Raw genomic sequence first — 24,189 nt, forward strand, 5'->3', positions numbered from 1 at the left:
TATGAACAGCTATTATGACTGGAGAGTCTAAGGTGGCTGACTTTCTCTACTCTTACAATATATGCTTATGTGTGAAAGGAAAATTCTAAACTAAATTCAATTTATTTTAAAAATGACTCTTGCATTAAATTATGTGTTCCAGACTAATTGTCCCTTTTGTCCTTTGGGATTAAAGTGCCTTCCAAGACAGCACAAGGAACATTTATATCCTTGACCTTTAACACATAAGAAATTACCAGGGCAACTTACAAAAGGCAAAACTTCTTGCCTTATTTTTCATCTTAAAGCAAAACAAGGGAAATGAATGCAGTTACCTAAAAATATAAACTTTAAAACCAGGCATTCCAGAATTAGCCGATTGACACATGTGGTACTAGCTTCAAGTATAAACCATACATTAAAGCTGTTCTCTTCATATACTCTATAAAGCAGTCTTTCTCAACCTTGGATCCCCAGATGTCCTTGGACTGCAACTTCCATAAACACTGACCACTGGCCCTGATGGCTAGGAATGATGGGAACTGTAGTCCCACAACACCTGGGGGTCAAGAAAGGCTGCTCTAAAGGAACATCTGAAAAGTCAGTGTTAAAGCTTGCTTCTAGTGATTAAGATGGGAGTTTGAATCATCTCTCCCAGTTCCAAGTTCAACAGCTTACTGCTTTGCATGGCCTGGCAGGAATATGCAAACAGGATGTGCAAGGGTGGTAGAGCAGTTGGTTTCCATGAAGAAAGTCCCCAGTTAAGAGTCCCTGGCTTCTCCAGGTAAGGCTAGGAAAGACACTCTGAAACCATGGAGAACTGCTGCCAGTCAAGTGTAGGTAATACTGAGCTATATAGACCATTGGTCTGACTCAGGATAATGCAGCTTCCAATACATGTGCAAGTGAATTCTTTTGAGTCCAGCGTGAATCAACATCACTATACTGAAACGCCTGTGGCATCATAGAGTCGGAAGAGACCCTGAGGGCAATCTAGTCCAGCCCCTGCAATGCAGGAATCTCAACACCCATCACCTTATTCCATATGTGCCCACTTGACTGCTTTGATTGGTGGACTGGCACTACAGGTGCCCACATACCCATTCTGCATTTGTAAGATCTTGATCCTTTCATGCGACAGTGCCTATACTTTGGAACTCCCTACTGAGATCAAGCAGGCATCTTCACTGCACTCTTTAGACAATTATGCACACTGGAGGTTATTGCTCATTTGTTACTATGTTATGCATTTTTTTGTTCTTAAACCACCCTGTGATCCTTGGATGAAGGGCCGTATAAGAATTTAATACATAACAATAATAATAAAACACCTTATAAAGTTGAGGTAATATTACTGTGTTTTGGTATTTAAACTTTTGTATGTTTTGTAGTTGGGTTTTTCTTGATTTTTCTGTTTTATATTTCGTAGTTTTTTTAAAGCAACAATTGAGTGGTTTAATATAAATATAAACATATAAATAAAATAAATGTATGTATGTATGTCCTCTCACTGAAGAGTCACAGTGGACAAAAATGCTTTAGAGTCCCTAGATAATAATTTCCCATTTTACTTATAATCCCTTGAGGGTACAACTCCAAGATAACCCCAGCTGGCTATTCTACTTTTGCAAGATAAAAAAAGCAAGAAAATACATTGCAGTCACACAGAGGGAGGCAAAGCTTTATTTACAGGAATGGAAAAAAATGAAGGAGAAAGAGGGCAGAAGAGAAAGGGATCCAGGCCTGAGGTACATTTATGAAAGAAGTACCAAAGAACAACTAGTCTTATTAGCCCTTGCTGAGGGAAAATGCAACCATTGTCCAAGAAGCATATTAGTCAGTCTCCAACTAGAATTGGTCTTATGTTCTCCTTGGCCTAAAGGCAAGTGGCTATTATACAATGATCTGGGGAGAAGAACACGGGTGGGGTTAGATCGCCTTGAAGAATCTTTATACAGCCTTTCCTCAGTTAAATAAAAATCCCAATTATCTTGAGTTTCAATCCTATCAAAGCAGTCACTGTCCCGCACTTTGGACCCGGATAAAATGAAAGGGCTGGAAACAATTCCTATAAATAACAATTTCACAGGGAGCCATCCTTCCTGACTCAGATGAACAGATAGTCTGCAAGAAGTGTTTGGGTGCCAGTTTCTTGATCACATTTACTTTTCTCATTTATGCAATCGTGTTCTATTCATCATATGGTCAAGTTGAAAAGAGAGTGCTGGATTTCAGCTTTTTAGCTTTGGTTCTGTTGGCTGAACATCTCCTTTGGGTTCTGTCCCAGGATCCAAAAGAAGAGCCAGCTACAATCTGGGCAGTGGATTAAAACCAATGCAGAGCTATGTTTGGCAGTTTGCCTTCATTGTTCCAGTAAAATCAGGCTTCTTCCATGATGAGTGAGCAGCTCTCAATTCTTCCATCGGATTTGCTGAAAGAGATACAGAATGAGATACGGCTAGTTTCAAATATCATCACACCTCCCGGCTGTCCGGACAACAGCCAGTGAACCTACACCTGTCAAAACAGATGGGGAGGGAGGACTCCCTACTCAGTTTGTGAGAAAACAATGGGAGTAAAATTATATATTTTAATCTTTTAACCAAAATAGAGATATTAGACAATCCGGTAGAAACAGAAGAGCCAAATGAAAGCCAGCAATCTTGGGTTAATGCTTGAAATGGATTAATAAAAAACCCACATTAGAAGCCCAGTTTCACACAAGCTTATAGGACATATAGGAAAGCAAACAACAAGCAATTAACTTGCACAAATCATCTCCATTAAGTAGAAGGTAAGTTTTACTGCCATCTGTATCATTAAAGGGGATTAAGTCTTTAAGCTTCCGATTTAGGAGAAGGATTTTGTACACAGAAATCATGTCCTGAATTTTCTTGGTTTCTAGCTGTATACTGTTACAAGCCACTACTACATTGTAAATTGGAAATGAAATTGAATCTGAAGGGTAGAATTGGATTTCTGGAGGCAGCAGGGGAAAAGATGCAAGCTAACAGTTGACTCTCAAAAGCAACTGCCTGGCATGATAAACGAACACAGATACTTGGCTTTTGTTTTGTTTTGCCCCAATATAAAAGTGATACCACTATCTCACAAGAGTCCCCCTTACCAAAAAAAAAAAAAAAAAAGTTGGCATGTGGTATGAGTTTGATGATGTCTACCACTCATGAGAAAATGAAAGGATAAAGCTGTGACAAGAGCCAACAGTAGCATCACTAAACAGTTATCAACTGCTCTTCCCAACATCACTTCTGCTTGCCCTTATTGCTCAACCTCACTTTCTGCAACTAAATCAAAGCTGGCACCTGGAAAAAAATGGAATGAGAGCAAACCAGGGCCATCTTTACCCGGAGGCACAAGGGATGCGGTGCACCTGGGCACCAAATTCTGGGGGGCGGCCACCGCTGAAGCCGCCTAAGGCCTTAACCGCGACCCCTGGGTGATTGAGGTTGATGGGTTGTTTCCGTTCTCTTTTGCGGAAGAGCTGCAGAATCAACGTATCTGGCGGCGCCCCCTAGTGGTGTCTTTCATTTTTGCATGATCGCAAAAATGGAAACATGGAGTTACTGTTGCCGCTTTTTATGAGTTATGAGCTGCCCCTCTATAAAAAGCTCAACAACCTTGACCTGCCCCCCCCAAAATGGGGGTGCTGGGCGGATTTTTGCACCCCTGCACCACATATGCTAAAGACGGCCCTGGAGCAAACTGTGTGAATGAGTTGTTCTTTCTTACCGGGTTGCTGAGGATGCTGTCAATCTTCTCCTCTGCTGGAGAACCCCGGTCAACTTTACATCTGTACGCCATCAACTGGAGACGATCCTTCAAGTCTTTGTAGGTCTAGGTAAAAAGCAAAAGCCAGCTAAGGTACACGGCAGTCCTCTATATCATAGTGATAGAGCATAGTTGGCCTTCTCAGTGCCTGCGCTCTGGAACTCCCTCCCAGGAGGCACTGACTTTGGCCTATCATTAATGGCATTCCACCATCAAATGAAGGCATTCCTTCTAGAAGGACAGCTTTTGAAACTTAGGCATCTTAAGCATTGCTAGAAAATAGTTTTTAACTCTGCTGGAAACTCTTACTAATAGAATTGGGTTTTGGTGGAAGAATGCGGTTTTTACTCCACTGTTCTTAGCCTTGCTGTCATCTTTATCATTTTGCTTTTGTACTATAATGTTCTTTTAATTTTCTGTTGTCTGCTAGCTGCCCTGGACTCTGCTTGATGAAAGTTGAATAGATATGCTTTAAGTAAATAAGCTGCCTGTGAGGAACCAAATGGCGAAAGGCATGTAAATGTCATCTTGAATTAATTGGTATGAGTTGCTACATCTCACATATGCTTATGTGCTTGCTTTACAGCCTTAGCTTTTGGCAGAATTGGGAGAGGGGAAGCTGTTACCCAGGCCCATTGGCTGCCTGCCAGCTATTCTGAGAGATGGATGAGAGTTGGGGTGAGTTACCTGGAGGCAGGGGTGAGTTACCTGGACTATTGCTGCCAGTTTATGCGGCTTGCTTTTTGTATAAGTAACACTTAACATATTAAACCCTCATGGATAAAGCCATGGTACTTCAGCATCCATTCTGAGGTGAAGCAAGGAAGCCAGAATTGTATTGTTTTATTTGAGTCTTTTCATGTATCGCTCTATAATAAAGCACTAGGACAGATCACTCAGGTGTTCTGGGCATCTTTCTTTGGAATCCCTGCAACTGGGTCCTTAGGGGTATCAGTAAATCTTTCACGCTGGTCTGTATTTGGATCCTTGGGACAGAGCACTACCCCAGTGGAGAATCAGTGCTTTCACTTCAACCTTTTTTGGAAAGGAAGTAGTTCTTATCCTCTGGGGAAGAAATGTAGCTCAGGGGTAGAGCAGCTGCCTTGTATAAAACAGTTTCAACGCCGGGCATCTCCAGGTAGGGCTGGGAATGTCCTCTGTCTGAAACCCTGGAGAGCTGCTGCCAGTCAGTGTAGACAGCACTGAGATAGATGGACTAATGGTTTGACTCTGTATAAAGGCAGCGCCTTATGTCCAAGGACAGACTTCCCAGAACAGTCAGGAACAAGAGCTGCCTCCTCCCCACCACACACAGCAAGGACTCACATCTATAACAACGTCATGGCACTTGTATTTCATTGCAAGGTTCAACTTGGTCTCAACATCTTCTACCAGGCGCACGTACTCCTGTAAGACCTGCATAAGAAAGACAGGAAGCATCAACAGAGCAGAGCTACCCAAAACTACTCTTCTCCATCTCCCAAGTTTATCTGTAAACCATATTTCTCTGCACCTGCACTCCATCAAAGGGAGTTGCTTTTGCTTAAATTTATTCTTGTTTATATTTCTGGATATTAAAAAAATTATAATGCAAAAGGCACACGGTCAAGTCAGCAACCCCATGCTCCATATGTCAAACAAAGATAAATTAACTCAAAGATAGATTTGATTGAGAAAACCATCATGGAGTAGGAAAACCAAGCACAGCCAGAGGGGCTTTTCCCTTCCAACATCTTAGAATCATAGAATCATAGAGTTGGAAGAGACCACAAGGGCCATCGAGTCCAACCCCCTGCCAAGCAGGAAACACCATCAGAGCACTCCTGACATATGGTTGTCAAGCCTCTGCTTAAAGACCTCCAAAGAAGGAGACTCCACCACACTCCTTGGCAGCAAATTCCACTGTCGAACAGCTCTTACTGTCAGGAAGTTCTTCCTAATGTTTAGGTGGAATCTTCTTTCTTGTAGTTTGGATCCATTGCTCCGTGTCCGCTTCTTTGGAGCAGCAGAAAACAACCTTTCTCCCTCCTCTATGTGACATCCTTTTATATATTTGAACATGGCTATCATATCACCCCTTAACCTCCTCTTCTCCAGGCTAAACATGCCCAGCTCCCTTAGCCGTTCCTCATAAGGCATCGTTTCCAGGCCTTTGACCATTTTGGTTGCCCTCCTCTGGACACGTTCCAGTTTGTCAGTGTCCTTCTTGAACTGTGGTGCCCAGAACTGGACACAGTACTCCAGGTGAGGTCTGACCAGAGCAGAATACAGTGGCACTATAACTTCCCTTGATCTAGATGCTATACTCCTATTGATGCAGCCCAGAATTGCATTGGCTTTTTTAGCTGCCGCGTCACACTGTTGACTCATGTCAAGTTTGTGGTCAACCAAGACTCCTAGATCCTTTTCACATGTACTGCTCTCAAGCCAGGTGTCACCCATCTTGTATTTGTGCCTCTCATTTTTTTTGCCCAAGTGCAATACTTTACATTTCTCCCTGTTAAAATTCATCTTGTTTGTTTTGGCCCAGTTCTCTAATCTGTCAAGGTCATTTTGAAGTGTGATCCTGTCCTCTGGGGTGTTAGCCACCCCTCCCAGTTTGGTGTCATCTGCAAATTTGATCAGGATGCCCTTGAGTCCATCATCCAAGTCGTTGATAAAGATGTTGAATAAGACCGGGCCCAAGACAGAACCCTGTGGCACCCCACTAGTCACTCTTCTCCAGGATGAAGAGGAACCATTGATGAGCACCCTTTGGGTCCAGTCAGTCAGCCAGTTACAAATCCATTGAGTGGTAGCAGAGTCAAGACCGCATTTTACCAGCTTCTTTACAAGAATATCATGGGGCACCTTGTCAAATGCCTTGCTGAAATCAAGGTAGACTACATCCACTGCGTTCCCTTCATCTACCAGGCTTGTAATTCTGTCAAAAAATGAGATCAGGTTCGTCTGACATGACTTATTTTTCAGAAATCCATGCTGACTATTGGTGATCACAGCATTCCTTTCTAGGTGCTCACAGATTGTTTGCTTAATGATCTGCTCCAGAATCTTCCCTGGTATTGATGTCAGACTGACTGGGCGGTAATTATTTGGGTCCTCTCTTTTCCCCTTTTTGAAAATAGGGACAACATTTGCCCTCCTCCAGTCTGCTGGGACTTCGCCTGTTCTCCAGGAATTCTCAAAGATGATTGCCAGTGGTTCTGAGATCACATCTGCCAGTTCTTTTAATACTCTTGGATGCAGTTCATCTGGCCCTGGAGACTTGAATACATCTAAACTAGCCAAGTATTCTAGTACTATCTCCTTAGTTATTCTGGGCTGTGTTTTCTCTGCTGAATCATTTGCTCCAAATTCTTCAGGTCGGGCATTGTTTTCTTTATCGGAGAAGACTGAGGCAAAGAAGGCACTGAGGAGTTCAGCCCTTTCTGTGTCCCCTGTTTGCATTTCACCATCTTCTCCTCTGAGTGACCCCACTGTTTCTTTGTTCTTCCTTTTGCTACGAACATACCCATAAAAGCCTTTTTTGTTGCTTTTAACCTCTCTAGCAAGCCTGAGTTCATTTTGTGCTTTAGCTTTTCTGACTTTGTGTCTACACGTGCTGGCTATTTGTTTGAATTCCTCTTTGGTGGTTTCCCCCCTTTTCCATTTTTTGTACACATCCTTTTTTAATCTTAACTCAGTTAAAAGTTCTTTAGATAGCCACCCTGGCTTCCTTAGGCACCTTCCATGTTTCCGTCTCATTGGTATTGCCTGAAGTTGTGCTTTTACTATCTCCCTCTTAACAAACTCCCAGCCATCATGAACTCCCTTTCCTTTTAGTATTACTGTCCATGGGATCTCACCCAGCACTTCCCTAAGTTTTATGAAGTCGGCTTTCTTAAAGTCAAGAAATTGAGTCCTAGTATGCTTGGCTGCTCCTTTTTATGCACAACCAAATGAAGATGAGTATACTTGTGGCAGACATGAAGAAATTGCAGGGTAGAGTTAGAAGTCTCTAACTTCAGAGGCAGGATACTGGTTTGCTGAAACAGGGCAAGTCACTCACTTACTTGTACTGGGGCATTGTTCCGTTGCAAGATCTCCACTACCCGATGAAAACCAATAGGAGCTTTCTTTTTAGTGTAGCCCAACCAGTTCTGAAATCACAATACAAAAATCACAGTAACATTAGATCTTGTGACAAAAGCAACCCAGAGATTTCAGGATGGGAAATGCAGCAAAAAAAACTCTTAACAGCAAACAAAGGATGTTCAAGGCAGCTCCTCCTCTGTCTGCATGCCCCTCCTTATACACTCAAATGGCAAAAGCATCCTTCCTTTGGCTGAGGATGCTGCTCCTTTCCAATGGAGGCTGACTGCAGAATTTATGAACAGCCTCCCACATCTACCACTGTATTCTCAGTCTGTGCCGGATCCTTAAAGGGAAAGAGTGAAAGAGGCCTGAAACAAGCATCTACAGATGGATGAGATGACCTCTAGTGTATTACAGGAGGGCAGGTATCTTAAAGCAGAGGTGGCAAGTATATAGACGGGGATCTATTGGCAGATCCCGGGTGATCTGTGAGCCAATGAAGGCCCAATATTTGACCCAGGCTTTGAGAAAACCACCCTGACTCACCTTGGTGGTGAACAAAGCATCTACATCATGCCAAGCCCGGAGTTTGGCACGAGCAGCCAGGGCTGTCAGCACATACTGTTTGTCTGGGATCTAGAAGGCAGAAACATTGAAATGTTAGAACAGGGATTGACAGCAGGTTGGGTTGTGAGCTCCTGGTTGGCACCAATCAATTCTTAAGGTACAACCCAGCAACTAGATGGAGTGCAGCAATATCTGGAAGGCACAATGCCAAACCGAAGTGCTAAAGGCCAGTGCAATGAACTTTGCTATACTGAGCTGCTGCGGCTAGACTTGGTCATCTGTTGTAGGACTTAATTCCTTCACCCAAAGCACACCTTTGCCTTATTTCCACTGCACATTTCTAACAGTGTTGCCCTCTCCTAGAATGCACAGATATTATACCCAGCAGACAGCTCCCTTACCTTGAAGGTTTTCTTCAAGTTTGCTGGACTACTGAATGTTCCCTGGAAAGAAGAGACATGGCAAATTTAACAAAGGAGAGGGGATAGTGATGACCCATCCTAGCTGGTACCTCAACTATTCTATAAATGGCAGGCAATTTACAGAAAACGGGTGATATTCTGATCACCTCTTTCTCACGACCAAGTCTGAGTCTTGCACTCTATACTCTCTAAAACCTAGTCTCCTTTAGCTCTGCCACAACAAATCAAGAACTGACTTAAAGTCTATAATGCCAGAAAATTTATTTTAGCATTTTCACATCTAATCCATCTATCCATCTGTTCATCTTTACACACATTTGCAAACACAAAAAATAACTATACATAATAATTTACTGAATAATAATAATAATTTACTGAAAGGAAAGGTACAATGTACCTTTCCTTTCAGTAAATTATTATTTTAAAAACCCAATGCTCACTTAACTTGTTAGCTAACCTCTAGCTAGCCACTCTTCTTTTTTATTATTATTCTTATTATTATTATGCTACTTTTGGAATATGATGTTCCAAACCTTTAACAACCACTGCATTCCTAATGGTGCATTACTTTCTTCCAGTTATAGCTAATATTTATTGTAATGGGAACTAGTTGAACGAAGTACGTAAGACAGGAAGGAGTCTCCCATACAGTATCCCTATACCCAGCCCAGCTATTCACTTTCTCGGAAATCCTACAATACTTGAACAGCATATTGCCAATTTGGAGGCAACAGTCTACTTTGGTTGGCCAGGCCATGTGAGTCAAATCTTGCTCCCCCTTTTTTTCGGCATGGCATGAGGCTTCAGTAACTAATACAGAGGACCCGCCATTTTTGTTACCCTAACCTCAGTCTCCGTGTAGTGATAGAAGCAGGAGTAGAAAAGCGTGGTGACCAGTGGCATGTTTAGGATGGAGGCCTTTCGAGGGTACTTCCGAAATATCTCCGTCTGCCCAGCTGACTCTAAATGCTTGTCATTTGCCTGGGGGGGGGGGGGGGAGAGAGAGACCAGAAAAAACATGCTGCGTGAAAAACAAGGATAATTACAAGGTAATATAGGGCCAAGGATGAGCAGTTTTAAATCTCAGCTCAAATCATGAGGCATACTGAGGCAGAAATCCTACAAGCATTTACTCAGAAATAAGGCCCACTACAGGTAGTGGGGCTCACTCCCAGGTAAGTGGACAGTGGGCTGCACTCTTAGTCATCTTAGTCCAGCCACTGTCTTTCAGCTCATGGTACCTCACAGGGTTGTGCAGGAGGGAAAAGGGAAACTTCTTACATGTCATCCTGAGCACCTTGGAGGAAAGGTGGAATGCAAGTAGTATATTTGTTAAAATTTGTATCCTGCCTTTCCACCAAATGGTGCTCAAGGCAGCTAATGAGAAGATACAAATTAAAATACATAAATGCAGCAGTAAAGACAGGTAAAACACAACAATAAAATTGATAAACATAGTTAATTTCAGCAAACTGACAATAGCCATACCAGTCACCATATGCCCAAAGCTTGCCTCAAAATGCCTGCCAGTGGAAGGTTATCAGAGACAGAGCCACTGTATGATTTTATCCACTGCATGCTTTTTGTAATCTTTATGTATACCACTTAGAAACTTTGGTGGTTAAGTGGTATAAAAATAGCTGAAATAAAATAAAAATAATTAAAAGGTCAGGCTTCCAATGGCATATTACTTATTATTAATAACAGTAGGAGTTTCAGGTTGTTTCTTTAAAGCAAGAATAGTAATCTTTTACAGCCAAGTCTTATAAATCAGTGCAGGGCTGTAAGTTATCAGCATGACCTGAAGACTAAACAGTCTCTCATCATCTATCATGATGGACTGGCTACAGCAAGAAAACCATCTTACATCCTAGATGTGACTTGCTTGATTAAGCCAAGCCCCTAGTAATTTCCCCCCTTTCAATCCAAGTAGGAAGCTTTGGTATTACAACAAACAGATCAGAGTCAGGAGGGAGAATTCCCAGTCACATGTGCCCAAAGGCGGAGCAAGAGACCTTACCTCAATGATGATCTGCCTCTCCAGAAGCGTATAATGGTCTTGAACATGAGCAGCATCTTCCAATGAAAATGGCAACCTAAATTGGAGAAGAGTTTCTCTTCAGTTTTGGATTTCTCCTTTTATATATAGAAGGTTTGCTGATTCTGTCCATCCTTAGTTCCAATTGGGTTGTTGTGCATGACAATGTTGAAGTGTATATTATGAACTACGTTGGTGGTTATTTTTGGAGCTCCCTGCACACCCTAAAAATGAGCTGCTTTCAATTTCTGGCCTACTGGAAAATGCCAGGGATTGGCCCTAAGATCTTTAACAGGGTTGGGGGAAATTTGGCCCTCCCAATGTTGCAGGACAACAGCTCCCATCATCCTTGACCACTGGTCCTATTGACTGGGGCTGATGGAAGTTAAAGAGTCCAACAACAACTGGAAGCCACAGGTTCCCCAACCCTACTTCAGTCTGTCCTGAGCCTACCACTGTTCAGCTTCACTGGATGATCCTAGGTTCTAGTACTAGGAGAGAGGGAGAAAAATGCCTCCCTATTCATTTCTCCACATCTAACGTAATGTTAGGGACTGCTGTCATGTCCCCTCTCAATTTTTCTGAATTTTAAAGCTTTTCTTCACTGCTCTTTCCCTTCCTGGTTTGCGGGAACAGTAAAGCCATTCTGCTTACTGGCAATCACCTCACGTCTAGGGCTCAAACTGATTTCATCCTATAAAAACGAATGTCTGCATAACCTACTTACCCAACGCAACCTTTCAGAAACTCCTTTCGTTTCTCCACATCCTGGATCATCAGGTGCTCACGGTACTGTGTCAACTGGAGAAGGCAGGAACAGACACACACGGCAGGCTCAAGAAGGGTTGACTTAAACTAGTGGGATGTGCAGAGTAAATATGTACTGAATGGATGCAGGAGTGGCCTGTCCTGTTTTGCCAACTAAGGTGCAATGGGAAGGTGTTGCCGCCTCCCTGCAGCTGAAGCCTTGCTTACTGGGGTTATGTGGCTGTGGCTTCTGGCAAGATCCCACCAGAAGCCATCCTGCAACCCTGGCAGGAATGCTTGTGGGGGTGCCATCCTATGGGATTCTGCCACCTGAGGCAGCTGCTTCAGTCTGCTGGGGCCGGCCTTGAGTGGATGTCTCAGGACATCCTTGTTTCCTACAAATAAGAAGTGAGCCAGGGCATTATGGATACTCACTGCAACCTCCTCTGTCCTGTCCAGGAACCTGCAGAGGAAAAATAAGCATCAGTCCTGCTAAGCACTAAGGTTGGGCAAATCTCTCCATTTCAGTTTCTCATTCTTCCATTCTTAAAATTCAGTTCCCCAGATTTTCAAATTAGTTTGTGATTTTTTTAAAGTCCTCGTGAAAATTAATCAGCATTTGACTGTGAATTTCTGCTAATATACAAATTTTCTATTTTTGCCCCAAATACCCCCAATATACACATTCTTGCAAAACAACTGCTCTGAATATAATGCAATCATTGTATCTTATTTTCATTGATATAAGAGTTTTTAGATATACTTGACTCTAGCATATGCATTTTTATACATATTACTTGGCAGGTAAAACTGCCCTGCAAAACAAGAATTGCTCCAGTGGGATCTTACCTCAGCAGGTCCAGGAGAAGTTTTTGGTCCCCTGTTTCCTTGAGAAAGTGTATTAAATGGCGCAAGGCCACCTGCCGCAGCTCCAGCTCTCTGAACAGGATTTCTGGATGAACAGACAAGAAGTGCTTGATTGGCCTGGTCAGGAGTGAATCAATCTCATTCACATCAGGTACAAGCAGGAAGATGGCAGAGCACTTTCTTTTATCTTAATAAATTTCATTTCCAATAATAAAGATGGCTAATGGTCTGGGATGCACACAATTGTCATCATATAGTTTGTCAGAACAGGTGAAAGCCTAAACTGGGGCCATATTGGATTAATCAAGTTATTGATTTTGGGCACTGAATCCAAATGTCAGTGCTAATCGGTCACCTGAGGCAGCTTTTGTCAACTCAATGGCTGACTTGGATCCCAAATGTCTGTGTCAAGGCACCATTTCCATGGAGAATAAATTGCATTTTCCCACCATCCAAAAGGCAAAATATTGCCACAGAGGAAGTGCAGCTCCTTCTCCATCCGTCACTCCCTCCCAATACGTCAGCTGCAATAATGCTGTCTAGAACAGGCTTCCTCATCCTCGGCCCTCCAGATGTTTTGAGACTACAATTCCCATCATCCCTGACCACTGGTCCTGCTATCTAGAGATCATGGGAGTTGTAGGCCAAAAACATCTGGAGGGCCGAGGCTGAGGAAGCCTGGTCTAGAATGTGATGCACAAATGGTACTCATCAGATCTCTGATGATGAGTGACAACATTCCTCATCCCCCAATCTCTCCATGCTTAGCAAAGTGCAGCTATAGTCAACCTCTGCAGCAAGGCTGTTCCCCTCCCACTCCAAGCAAAGCTATCCCCTTCTAGTTGCTGGCACTAAAATTATGATGAACACAAATGCTGTGATAAGGAGGCAAAAAAAAAAAAAAAGGAGTAATCTTAATGGTCTGGAAAGGCAGCCAATCTGCCCTGGCTCGCTGGCTCTGGGTCTAGCCACCTTTCAGGCACACATACCTTTCTTCAAGGTTCTCTTCAGAAATATTAGGATCTGAAAGAAAATGGACAACAAGATGCTTATTTTCTGCCACAACCCTGAGGCATAACTGGAAATGGTTGCTTAGGAAGCAGATGCAACAGCTGGAAGTCTCTCTGGTTCTGGCTGTACTTTATACTAATCTGCTTTATATTTAAGTAGTAGGGTAGTTGCCTCTGGGGAAATGGAGCACGAGATAGGTGTCAGTGAAATATGCCCTTCATTCTAATGGTGTCAGGAAAACAGCTTCACAAAGACTGACAAACATACAAATAAAAAATAGTTTCTAGGCATGTAACAAAGATTTGGCACTTTTAGGAAATGCTGCAATATCTCAGGTAGGTTTTTGTGGACGATGGTTAGATCAAGTGAGATTTACTAAAATTCACATTTTATTACAGTCACAGTGCAGTTCATATAATCATCAAATTCTGGAGTTGGAAGGGACCCAGGGGGTCACCCACTCCTGCAATGCAGGAATTCAAATAGTTAGAGTCACAAAAAATATGTTTTGATTTGTGGTATCTGCCCAGAACTGGAGAGAAACTGATTTCATATGGATGGTAAAGCCAGTGGCCTACAAAACCCAGGAGAATCAACTAGCCAGGCAGAAGTTCTCAAAGGTGTCAGGAAATAATCTTTCCCATCTCATTAACCTAACTGGGAGGTCACTTATAGTGGAACCTTGTATATGTAAAAGCACACTTGCGTTTTTCTGCTGTGATAGAAACCTAAACATTTACATGGCATCTGGACCTTGGGACATTTCAGGGAAAATATTCAAAGAGCTTCATAAGGTTCATTTATACCTCATATCCTTGGAGGCAAGGGAAGTGGAGGAAATGCCTTGTCTCCTAAAATGCAACCTAATATTTCCAATCAACGAAACCAGTATCTAAAACTCAATTCTAGTGAATTAGAACCAATATATGAAAACTTATTGTAAAACACCCCACATTCAGATGCAAATGGCCACAGAACCAGAAGTTAATGGGATCATATTAGGCTGTAGCCATGTATCCCCCATTCTGTTCTGCCCTACGTTGTAAGATCACAGCACTTACGGCTGTAATGACATTCCCATCATGCACTGCAACAGCTTCATCCAGTAGCTGCAGCTTGTCCTGTAGGGAGTGAAACCTCTCCAGTGAGCAGATCTAGAATGGAATAACAATAATGGAAGGATTAGCGAGGAACCTGGATTATCTGAGGGGAGGCCTGCTTCACACAGGGAGCTACACAGGTGGCTCATTATAAAACTCCTAAGAAGTGGAGCTGCACTTGGTTATCATTTGTATGTGTCATTTGTTCTCCATGCGGTTCAGGAGCCAAGACACCAATGGAAGCCTTTGTTGCCAGAGTGGTAGTCTTGGCACAATTAAAATTATTCTGAGCCACCAAGACAGACAGCTTATAATGTGCTTCTCCGTCCATGAATTTGCAATGTGAGCAGTCACACACTGGGATGTAGTCCTTATTGGGGATTTGTACAACAGGAATCCTCTTTCAGAAAAATAATTTTGGTCATTCTATCCCAACTGCAGGTCTTAGATCACTACGCAAAATCTTTGTTAGGAACCCACTGTCTAAATCAGGGCTTGTCATCCTGGTCCCTACTGCCCACTAGTGGGTGTTTCAGGATTCTAGGTGGGCGGTAGGGGGTTCTATAACACAAGCTGAATCCTCCTTCCATTGAGCACTGGTGGGCGGTAAGGAAATTTAACTATCAAGAAAGATGCATTAGTGGGCAGTAGGTATAAAAAGATTGACTACCCCTGGTCTAAATCTACAGAGCTGATAAACTAAGCAGAAACTGATGAGCTGATGAGAATTCGCTTTCTAAAGGTTACAGAAAGGTTTCCTAAACACAGATGTTGTGTGGCATATCAGCTCATCGCCAGTTCTCAAGCAGCCAGGAGCAGCTTGTGTATTACCTCTATATTCACCAAAAATAACTTATTTCCCCTTTGATCTACCAACAGAAAGCATAAAGAGCCCTGCACCAGATCTATGGATGCTTTCTCGGGATACCTGCTCCAAAGCTGTCAGTGAAATAACATATTATTCCTTGCCATTTTGGACATGCTTCAATTGTGGAGCAGAGTCTGCTACCTCTGCTATAATCCCCTGGCATTCCTGACATTTGCAGGACCTCAACTCCTCCTTTTCAGACAGAGAACTCTGAAAAGCCACCAACAGCCGCATCTCCAGCGTTGACATGCATGAGCAGAAGAAATGGATATGCATGGGAGGCACCACCCAAAAATTCAAAGGCTGGCCCTTTCAGAAGCAGGGAAGAAGAGTCTTACCTTGCCTCTCTGCAGCCGTCTTACTGTGTCTTTAGGGCTCCAATCACTGCTGTAATCCTGAAATGTAACAAAACAAAACCATGATGCCTTTAACACTCAAAATATTTTGAGAAGCACAGATTCGGACAAACTCCTTCGTCTTATAGGTATGATTAAGATACCCCAACAGTGGCGTGCGAGAAGTAACATTGCTTGCATCCCATCAAATGACTCATAGGAGAGTCATTTGCGACTAGTATTGCACACAAAAGCACCCAAGACAGGTCTGGAACACAGCACAATAAAAGCAGCCACAGCCAGTGAAGACAGCTTTGTGGGAGGGATGACATATTTAAGATGTTCTGCAAGTAAAGGACTGCAAGCCTGCGGGGGGTGCATATGGTCTGCCATGCATTAGGATTGGCTTAAAATTGAATGTGTATCATGCCAGATTTTGCCACTGGTCACTGACAGTGAAAGAAAGTTGAAGAGCTGCAGGGTCCCTGGGTATGGTCTGAAGGCCCCATGAGGCTACCACCCTGCAGAAGCGAAGTAGGTTTGGGTCTGATCAGTGCAGAGACTGCCTGGAAACCACATGTAAGCCGGCCTGGGTTCCAGGCTGGATGAAAGGCAGAATATAAATGTAAAAAAATAAAGGTTGATGCCCACTACACATTAGCCGTCCCTGATGCCAACATGTTCAGTGAGATTTGCTATCCATTATTTAAATGGACAAAATTAATACACTGTTATGATGGCAGTTTCCAGAAAAGGGACAACACAGGAGCATGGTTCCCCACTTTCCTTTTCCACCCACTAGAGAGAATTTCCTTGCTTATTAAAGGTAAAGAACTTCTAAGACAGCAATTCTGTGAACAAGTACCTGGGGGCAAGTCCCACTTGAACAGAATGGAACATGCACAGGATTGTGCTGTAAACCTCCTGACATCATCCAAGTATGTTCAATGAGGCTTACACTCAAATAAGCATGCACAGCATCACAGCCCTAGTCTCTGTGGAGTGAGCATCCAGAAGACAGCCCTTGGGCAAAGAAGAGGAGTGTTTGCAGCTTCAAACCCTTTCGCCCCTTAATGTTGTCCTGAATCTAGGCTTCCAAAAATATACCTACCTTGTAGTCTGCCTTTGGTCTGCGCAGTTCTGGGGCGTAACTTTTAAATCCTGTGTCTGTAAGAGCTGAAGAGAGAACGGCAGCATTTTTTAAATAAAAAACCCACACAATTTAGAGCCCTCCTTTCCATGTCATTTTGGTCCACCAAGTAGCTCAAAAACACTGCATTTGAAACAGAAGCACCATCAAAATTATGAAGTCACAATAAAACAGCACCAGTTACAACCAGAAGTTGTAAAAACATTAGAAAGAAAATCCTGGATGACTAAACTAAAACAAACACAACATATCACCTTCTTTCTAAAAGCCAAAAGGGAGCAAGGAGTGCCAGCCTCAAGGGTAAAGTTATATAATGATCTCTGATGCTACTCTCTGTTAGCTACCTTCCCATATATTCTGTTTGGGAAGTAGGGCTCTGAATAGATATGGAAGTACTGTGGTGGGAAGGGAAAGCCAGAAAGAAGCAGCTTGCAGTACTCAAGGAGAGAGGTGGTCAGAATTTTAGCCAGGGAAATGGAGAAAGTGGAGCCAATTTCCACTGCTGTGCAAGGAGAAGCCAACCATTCAAGCAATCTGGGGACAAAGATCTAGATTCTTACCATCTGAAAGTGACTGAAAGCTCCCATGTTTGTTTCTTCCTGAAAAGAAAGAGCAAGTAAGAAAAGCTTAAGAAAGCTAGATTTATCACCTCACACTGAAAACCCATTACACACCTAGGAATACTGTGTCCAGTTCTGGGAGTCCAAATTAAGAAGGATATTGACAAGCTGGATCATATGCAGAGGAGGGCGACCAAGCTTATTAAGGGTCTGGAAACCAAGCCTTATGAGGAATGGTTGAGTTGGGTATGTTTAGCCTGGGATATGGTAGCCATCGTCAAATAACTCAAGGGCTGTCATATGGAAGATGGAGCAAGCTTGTTTTCTCCTGCTCCGGAGGGTACGACCTGAACCAATGAATTCAAGTTACAAGAAAGGAGATTCCAACTAAATATCAGGAAGAACGTTCTGATGGTAAGAGTTATTCAACAGTGGAATGGACTCTCTCAGCAGCTAGTGATCTCTCCTTCCTTGGACACTTTTAAGCAGATGGATGGTCATCTCTCATGGATGCTTTAGTTGAGATTCCTGCATTGTGGGGGGCTGAACTAGAAAACTTGCAGGGTACCGTATTTTTCGCCGCATAACATTCACTTTTTTCCTCCTAGAAAGTAAGGGGAAATGTCTGTGCGTGTTATGGAGCGAATGCCTACGGATGGCGGGGGGATCTGCTGTGGTCATGAGCAGAGGATCCATGGTTCCCCTTCCTTCCCTCCTCCGTGGCTCGCTTTGAAACAGCAAAGTGGGAGAAGAGCCGCTGAGTGAGGAGGAGAGAGAGACAGAGAGCCTGCTTGCTTTAAAGGAGTAAAGCGGGAGAGGAGAGGAGCCGCTTACACAAGTGTAAGCAGCTCTGTCCGGTTGGCTCCTTTAAAGCAAGCAGGCTCTCTGTCCCTCTCTCCTCTCCACTCGCTAAATAACAGCAAAGATTTTTCAAGCAGGCTCTCTGTCTCTCTCTCCTCCCCACTCGCTAAATAGCAGCAACGTTTTTTCAAGCAGGCTCTCCGTCTCTCTCTCCTCCCCACTCGCTAAATAGCAGCAAAGTTTTTTCAAGCAGGCTCTCTGTTTCTCTCTCCTCCCCACTCCTCTTATAAGAGCCTTCTCCTCTTATACCCCTCTTCTGCATTATTAACAGCATCCTTCTCCACCCACCCCACGCGTGTTCCTTGTCCCTTCAGTGCTTTTCCTTCCCTCTCCACTTAAAACATGGTTACAAAGCACGGATCCACACGGATCCTCAGGATTTTTGCACTGGGTCACCCCAAATTCACCATCAGATCACATAGCATGTCCATGGCTACAGCTTGCACCAAAAAAAACCATGCACCCACTGTTGCCTGGGGCCGCAGTGGTGCAAAATGTGGTTACAAAGCACGGATCCACATGGATCCTCAGGATTTTTGCATTGGGCTACCCCAAACTCACCGTCAGATCACATGTCTGTGGCCACAGCATGAACCACAAAAATCATACATCCACTGTTTCGTTTAGAATATTTTTTTTCCTGTTTTCCTCCTCTAAAAACTATGTGCGTGTTATGGTTGGGAGCGTGTTATAGAGCAAAAAATACGATACTTTCCAATTCTACAATTCTGTGATACTAAGTCCCAATAAAGGTCCTACCTTTGAAAAAGCTGCTCAGTGAGTAAGAAGAGGCTTGCTTGGGAAATGCTCCGTATGAAGAGCCTCTTTGCCCACCCAAGTCTTTTCCCTCAGCAGTATTGTTGCTGCTGGAGGCTGTCTCCTTGATTGACCAGGAAATGCCTATGGAGAGAACACAATCTGCGTAAATTCTCTAGCAAGCATAAGATGAGGCCTTTAAAATTCTAGAGCAGAGAAGGGTTATTGATTCTGAAATACATGATTTTGGGCCTAGTTCTTATGTATTGCTTTTCTAAATCATCACCTCATGCGAGACATTTAACTCTTAAATTACCCTTGATATTTAAAAAACTCTCTTTCTTGGAAAACAGAGGAAAATCAGGAATATTCAAAGCACAGACTACCTTAATGGGAAATTCTTTGATAGGGAGGCTCATAGGAATGATGCACTCAGGATTTGGGGTAAGTAGTGAAGAATGAGTGAAGGAACAAGCCGAGTTTTCATAAAACACACCATGGTTTGGATTCCCCCCCCCCCCCCAATATACCATCAAGCCAGTGTGGTGTAGTGGTTAAGAGCGGTAGTCTCGTTATCTGGGGAACCGGGTTCGCGTCTCCGCTCCTCCACATGCAGCTGCTGGGTGACCTTGGGCCAGTCACACTTCTTTGAAGTCTCTCAGCCCCACTCACCTCACAGAGTGTTTGTTGTGGGGGAGGAAGGGAAAGGAGAATGTTAGCCGCTTTGAGACTCCTTAAAGGGAGTGAAAGGCGGGATATCAAATCCAAACTCTTCTTCTTCTTCTACTTGTTTTTGAAAGAAGCAGTCATTTTACTCCCTGCATTTGTTTGTTCTTGTTTGTACACTTTCCACTTATCAGAAACGGGTAGGGGGAATTCAAGCACACAATAGGCAAAATAAACAATTGTGATAATGTATGAAACCATTAGACACTTTTCCTGCTCAACGTTAAGCACACTAAACCTCAATAGGCCATATTTCCTAGTAGGTGTAGCTCTAACGACTGTAGCTCTAATGAGATTTTTCTTGTCAGAGGACAGCAATAATCAAATTCAGATTCAAAGAATGGGTGATAGATGCAAAAACATTCTGCTCCACTTACTGCCCACAGGCTCCCCACTCCAGCTGAACTTCTCAAGATCATCGTCATCATCTACAATATCTCGGAGGCTGTTCACTGTTCGTTTCGACTCCTTCAGCTATGAACAAAACCAAAGTGAAAATGAAGGCAAGCCCTATTCCATCCAGATAGACTGTACACTTTCATTCTAAAGAACCGGTATCCCAAGAACAGATGTATTCTATGTTTGTGCACAAACTGAATTTATTTATCCATCAAAATTTATATACCACTTACTCAACAAAAGATCTCTAAATAGTTTTTAAAATCTAAAATATTCATTTCAAAATATAGATAAAAGTGATATAGATACATGCCACCCACAAAAAGTCAGACAAATCCTTATGTACCAGATGCAAATTGTGAAAGAACGTTACAAGCCATGTTCACACCTCATTTAAAATAATGCATATTTGCCCTGCAGCACTATTACATTGTTTTATTGGGTACCCATTTCTCAACTTTTATAAGACATTAAAATGGTTTGGCAGGGAACAATTTAGTAGCGGGAAAATAGATTTTTGAAAAAATGATGTGGCAAGAAAGGACTAAAATATATATCTGGAGTAAGGACTATTGGAGGCTATGATGTAGGGAAAGATGCTTTTGCATGATACCAAATTTCTGAACCTGCAGATGCAAGCTCACTTTCAAGCACATCTTCACAACCACAAGGGCTAGAAATGTGTTCTGCTAATGAATGATGAGATGATCAGGAATCCCAGTTCTGTGCCACATATCTTGTGAAGTGCACACATTCAATCATACATGATGCTTCCTGCTCAAATAAATACAGTGCACTCTCCGGATACGAACTTAATTCGTCCCAGGGTCCATACTTACCCTGAAAAGTCCGTATGCAGAGGCGCCGCTTCTGTGCATGTGGTGAAACCCAGAAGTATATACTTCTGGGTTTGCTGTGTCCGTAACTCAAAATTACGTTACCCAAAGGTAACGTAACCCGAGGTACCACTGTATAGCAATTCCTCAATTTTACTTTCTTAATTCCTTCAATGGAAAGATATCCATCAATAATTTAAAAAAGACTACACTATATGCAGATTTCTGCTTCCCTTAACATTTCAGGCAAGGAGACACTGTATAGTGCATTCTCAGTTTGTTCTGACTAGGAACTGTACCTGAAAGAGCTCATCATCTTCATCATCAAACGTAAATGCTTTACACTTGGAACTGTGCCAGTATTCTTCCTCATCAACCTTTATTCTGTTCATCTGAAAATAAGACTTTTTTCTTTACTGCATATATATTACCTTTGGTTAATTAAGAAATAATCCCTGACCACCTCACTATCCATGACCCATATCTATATGCTTCCAGTTTCCACCCAGAGCACATCACATAATCCATTGTCTACAGCCAAGTCCTACAATACAACTACATTTGTTCAAGCTCCTCAGAGAGACCCACACCGTAGGTCTTGTGTTTTGTTTTTTCAAAAATGCATTGATCATCAGGGAATATGCAAAATAAACTTAGGATGTAGCAAACAGATAAGGAAAACCAAAGACTGTGAAATAGTGGTACCAGCTCAATTATAGGCTTATTTTTTTAAAGTCTGGTTAAGTTCTCAGTGGCACTTTGCCTAGGAAGTGTCTTGAAAAGTGCTCCTAAGTTTGTGCTGTTAATTTTAAGTAAAGCAAAGCGGATTTACCAGCCATAGAAGTGTGGCCAAAACTGACATCAAGAGTAACCTCAGAGACACTACACTTGTTTTCTTGATGCCACAGTTTAATAATCCTGAATCAAATATTTGCATACAATAGCTCTAAATTCATGGATGGCTAGAAATCAGTACAGTTTCAAGGTATAGCTGATCTATTTTTACTGGCTCACTCTGAAGCTTATTGTCTTTCACTAAGCAACTGATCGATCTGACCAATATGGCATGTTTAAAAACACACCACTCAAAATGACACAGGAGGCACTCCTACACCTGCTGCCAGAACAAATCTGCAAGCAAATCTGCATTTGTGATATTTGGCCTTAACTTCCCACCACTTAGTGGGAGAGAGAATGGTGAATGGTGCCCATTGCAGCTGGCAAGGCAGAAGACAAGGAGGCCAACAGCAGGTCACGCCAAGATCAGTGTGAGATAGAGCCATCCCATTCTAGTTTCGTCTCCATCCTGCTCTTCCTTGCTCAGTTCTATGAGGAGGAGGAAGCTGACAGGAAGCGCCACTCCCTGGACTGAATATAAGAAGGCAAATAGGCTGGCAGCTGTCTAAGGCCGGACTGATGCTGCTGGGGCACTGCCCCATTGGCATTGGGGATTGGGCCTCCACAGCTGGGGGGGGCAGCAACCCCATCCTCCCCATAAGTTTCCACTGCAACATGACGTTAAGAAACATGCAAGTCCATTCCACCCAACCTTTCTTCTCATTGCGTCTCCTCCATTACTTGCTTCTCTGCCTATATTAGACTACAATCTCATTAGTGAGAGAGAGAGAAAGAAAGAGAAAGGTTAGAGAGAGAGAGGCGCCTATGCTAGAATATAAGGCAGCAGCAGGCAACACGGGTGACCAGGGCCGGGCCGGGCCACCCATGAAGCAAGGTGAGGCGACTGCCTCAGGCTGCAGAGTCCCCAGGGGCGGAAGATCCCGATGTCCATCTTCGTGACCTCGTCTAAACAGCAGCAGCCAATGTTGCTGGCGGGGGGTGGGGTGGGCATGAGATAACCGGCTGGGACCTCTTCTGGCCAAGCCCAAGCGCCAGGAAGGGGCGAGGCAGAAAGCAGGAGCCCGGTGCATCTTCACCCGATGACTTGCCTCAGGACACGGTCTTGCGCCTCCTCGCTCAGAAAGCCCCACGCCAGAGGAAGCGCCGGAGACCCCGTTCCCGCGCCGGAGGGAGAAGACAGCCGCCTACCCTCGGAGGAGCAGGGCCGCCAGGACGGGGAGCCACGACCAGCCGGGCAGGGATCCGATCAGCACCACGCAGGTCCCCCGTCCATGCTCGGCGCTGGGCCCTGCGCCCTTCTGTGGGCCGTGCTCCTCGGCTCCTCAGGCAGGGAAAGAGAAAGGCGGTTGCTTTCGAAAAGCATCACGGGAGAGGTAGTTTTCCAGCTGCTTCCCCAGCCATCGGTTTCGACTACAGAGCGCGGCGCGGCGGCGTTTCTCAGGCCGGCGCTTTACATCCGGAGAGGCTGGTGCTGCGCTTCCCAGGCAGGAAGCCGGGTTTCCCTCAGCGCCGAGCCTTTCTCGCTCTCCTTCCTCCCCCGCTCCGCTTCTGTCACTACGGGTCATGGGCGGAGGCAAAACTCCTCCGTTTACGCGCCGCTTCTTTTGAAAGGGGCCGTGCTGCTTCGTTAGGCTTTAGGAGTGAAAGGGCTCCGGCCCAGACAAGGGGCAAGGCGAGGAACCAGAAGCAGGGAGGAGCCACAGAGGTAAGGAAAGGTTAGAGTGGCGCGCAAATGTTAAGCCTAAGCACACAGCCCGGGCATTGATGAGCTTTGGACCGAACGCCGCAGCGCTGTGGCGGGAAACCTTTGCCCCACCCCCTCAGTGGTTTTGGACTGCAACTCCCATCAGCCCCAGCCAAGGATGACGGGAGTTGTAGTCCAAAGAACCCAGGCATTAGGGATGAATGCAGGCAGGTGGCGTCTCCCTAACTCTTGGCATCTCCAAGGTGAAACGCGCCAAGGAACGTCGACATGGCAGTGGGAGGCCAGTCCGAACCTGTGTCTCTCGAGGCCTTTCCGGGAGCGTTTTACGTGCCTCACAGGCTGAGTTGCAGAGATTAAAATTAAGAGTTACACACCACCGCAGTCCTTCACTTCCGCGGTGAACTTCCTACCTTCCAGTTAAAGGAAGCTGGATTTCCTCCAAAAATAGAGCGACACTTCCCAGCATAGCTGTCAACTTTTCCCTTTTCTTGAGAGGAATCCTATTCGGAATAAAGGAATTTCCCTTGAAAAAAGGGAAACG

At 43.9% G+C, this 24,189-nt stretch overlaps 1 protein-coding gene and 1 long non-coding RNA gene across 4 annotated transcripts; one reads left to right on the forward strand and one right to left on the reverse strand.

Moving 5' to 3' along the window:
• Positions 1-675: 675 nt before the first annotated feature.
• LOC310681419 lies at positions 676-20,416 on the forward strand. Of its 2 annotated transcripts, none has more exons than XR_014513263.1 (4): positions 676-763; positions 12,421-12,634; positions 19,480-19,568; positions 20,237-20,416. It is a non-coding gene; the product is annotated as an uncharacterized lncRNA (long non-coding RNA). The 2 variants fall into 2 exon arrangements; XR_014513264.1 differs by lacking the exon at positions 676-763 and adding an exon at positions 12,030-12,120.
• On the reverse strand, positions 1,647-23,720 carry VIPAS39 (VPS33B interacting protein, apical-basolateral polarity regulator, spe-39 homolog). 2 transcript variants are annotated; one of them, XM_083448510.1, is made up of 20 exons: positions 23,132-23,720; positions 21,385-21,477; positions 20,228-20,324; positions 19,128-19,268; positions 17,508-17,546; positions 16,909-16,973; positions 15,801-15,857; positions 14,556-14,648; positions 13,473-13,506; positions 12,466-12,568; positions 12,052-12,079; positions 11,597-11,670; positions 10,852-10,927; positions 9,678-9,812; positions 8,811-8,852; positions 8,389-8,478; positions 7,821-7,907; positions 5,095-5,184; positions 3,730-3,834; positions 1,647-2,410 (listed from the first exon to the last, which is right to left on the reverse strand). In XM_083448510.1, exons 2-20 carry the CDS (start codon positions 21,475-21,477, stop codon positions 2,390-2,392), a joined length of 1,470 nt encoding a protein of 489 aa, XP_083304636.1. In that variant the 5' UTR covers positions 23,132-23,720; the 3' UTR covers positions 1,647-2,389. The 2 variants fall into 2 exon arrangements, with proteins under 2 accessions (XP_083304636.1, XP_083304635.1); XM_083448509.1 differs by having other exon boundaries at positions 23,032-23,641.
• Between the last annotated feature and the right edge of the window lie 469 nt (positions 23,721-24,189).

Source organism: Podarcis tiliguerta (assembly GCF_965153285.1).
Source record: "Podarcis tiliguerta genome assembly, chromosome: 1".
Taxonomy (NCBI): Eukaryota; Metazoa; Chordata; class Lepidosauria; order Squamata; family Lacertidae; genus Podarcis; species Podarcis tiliguerta.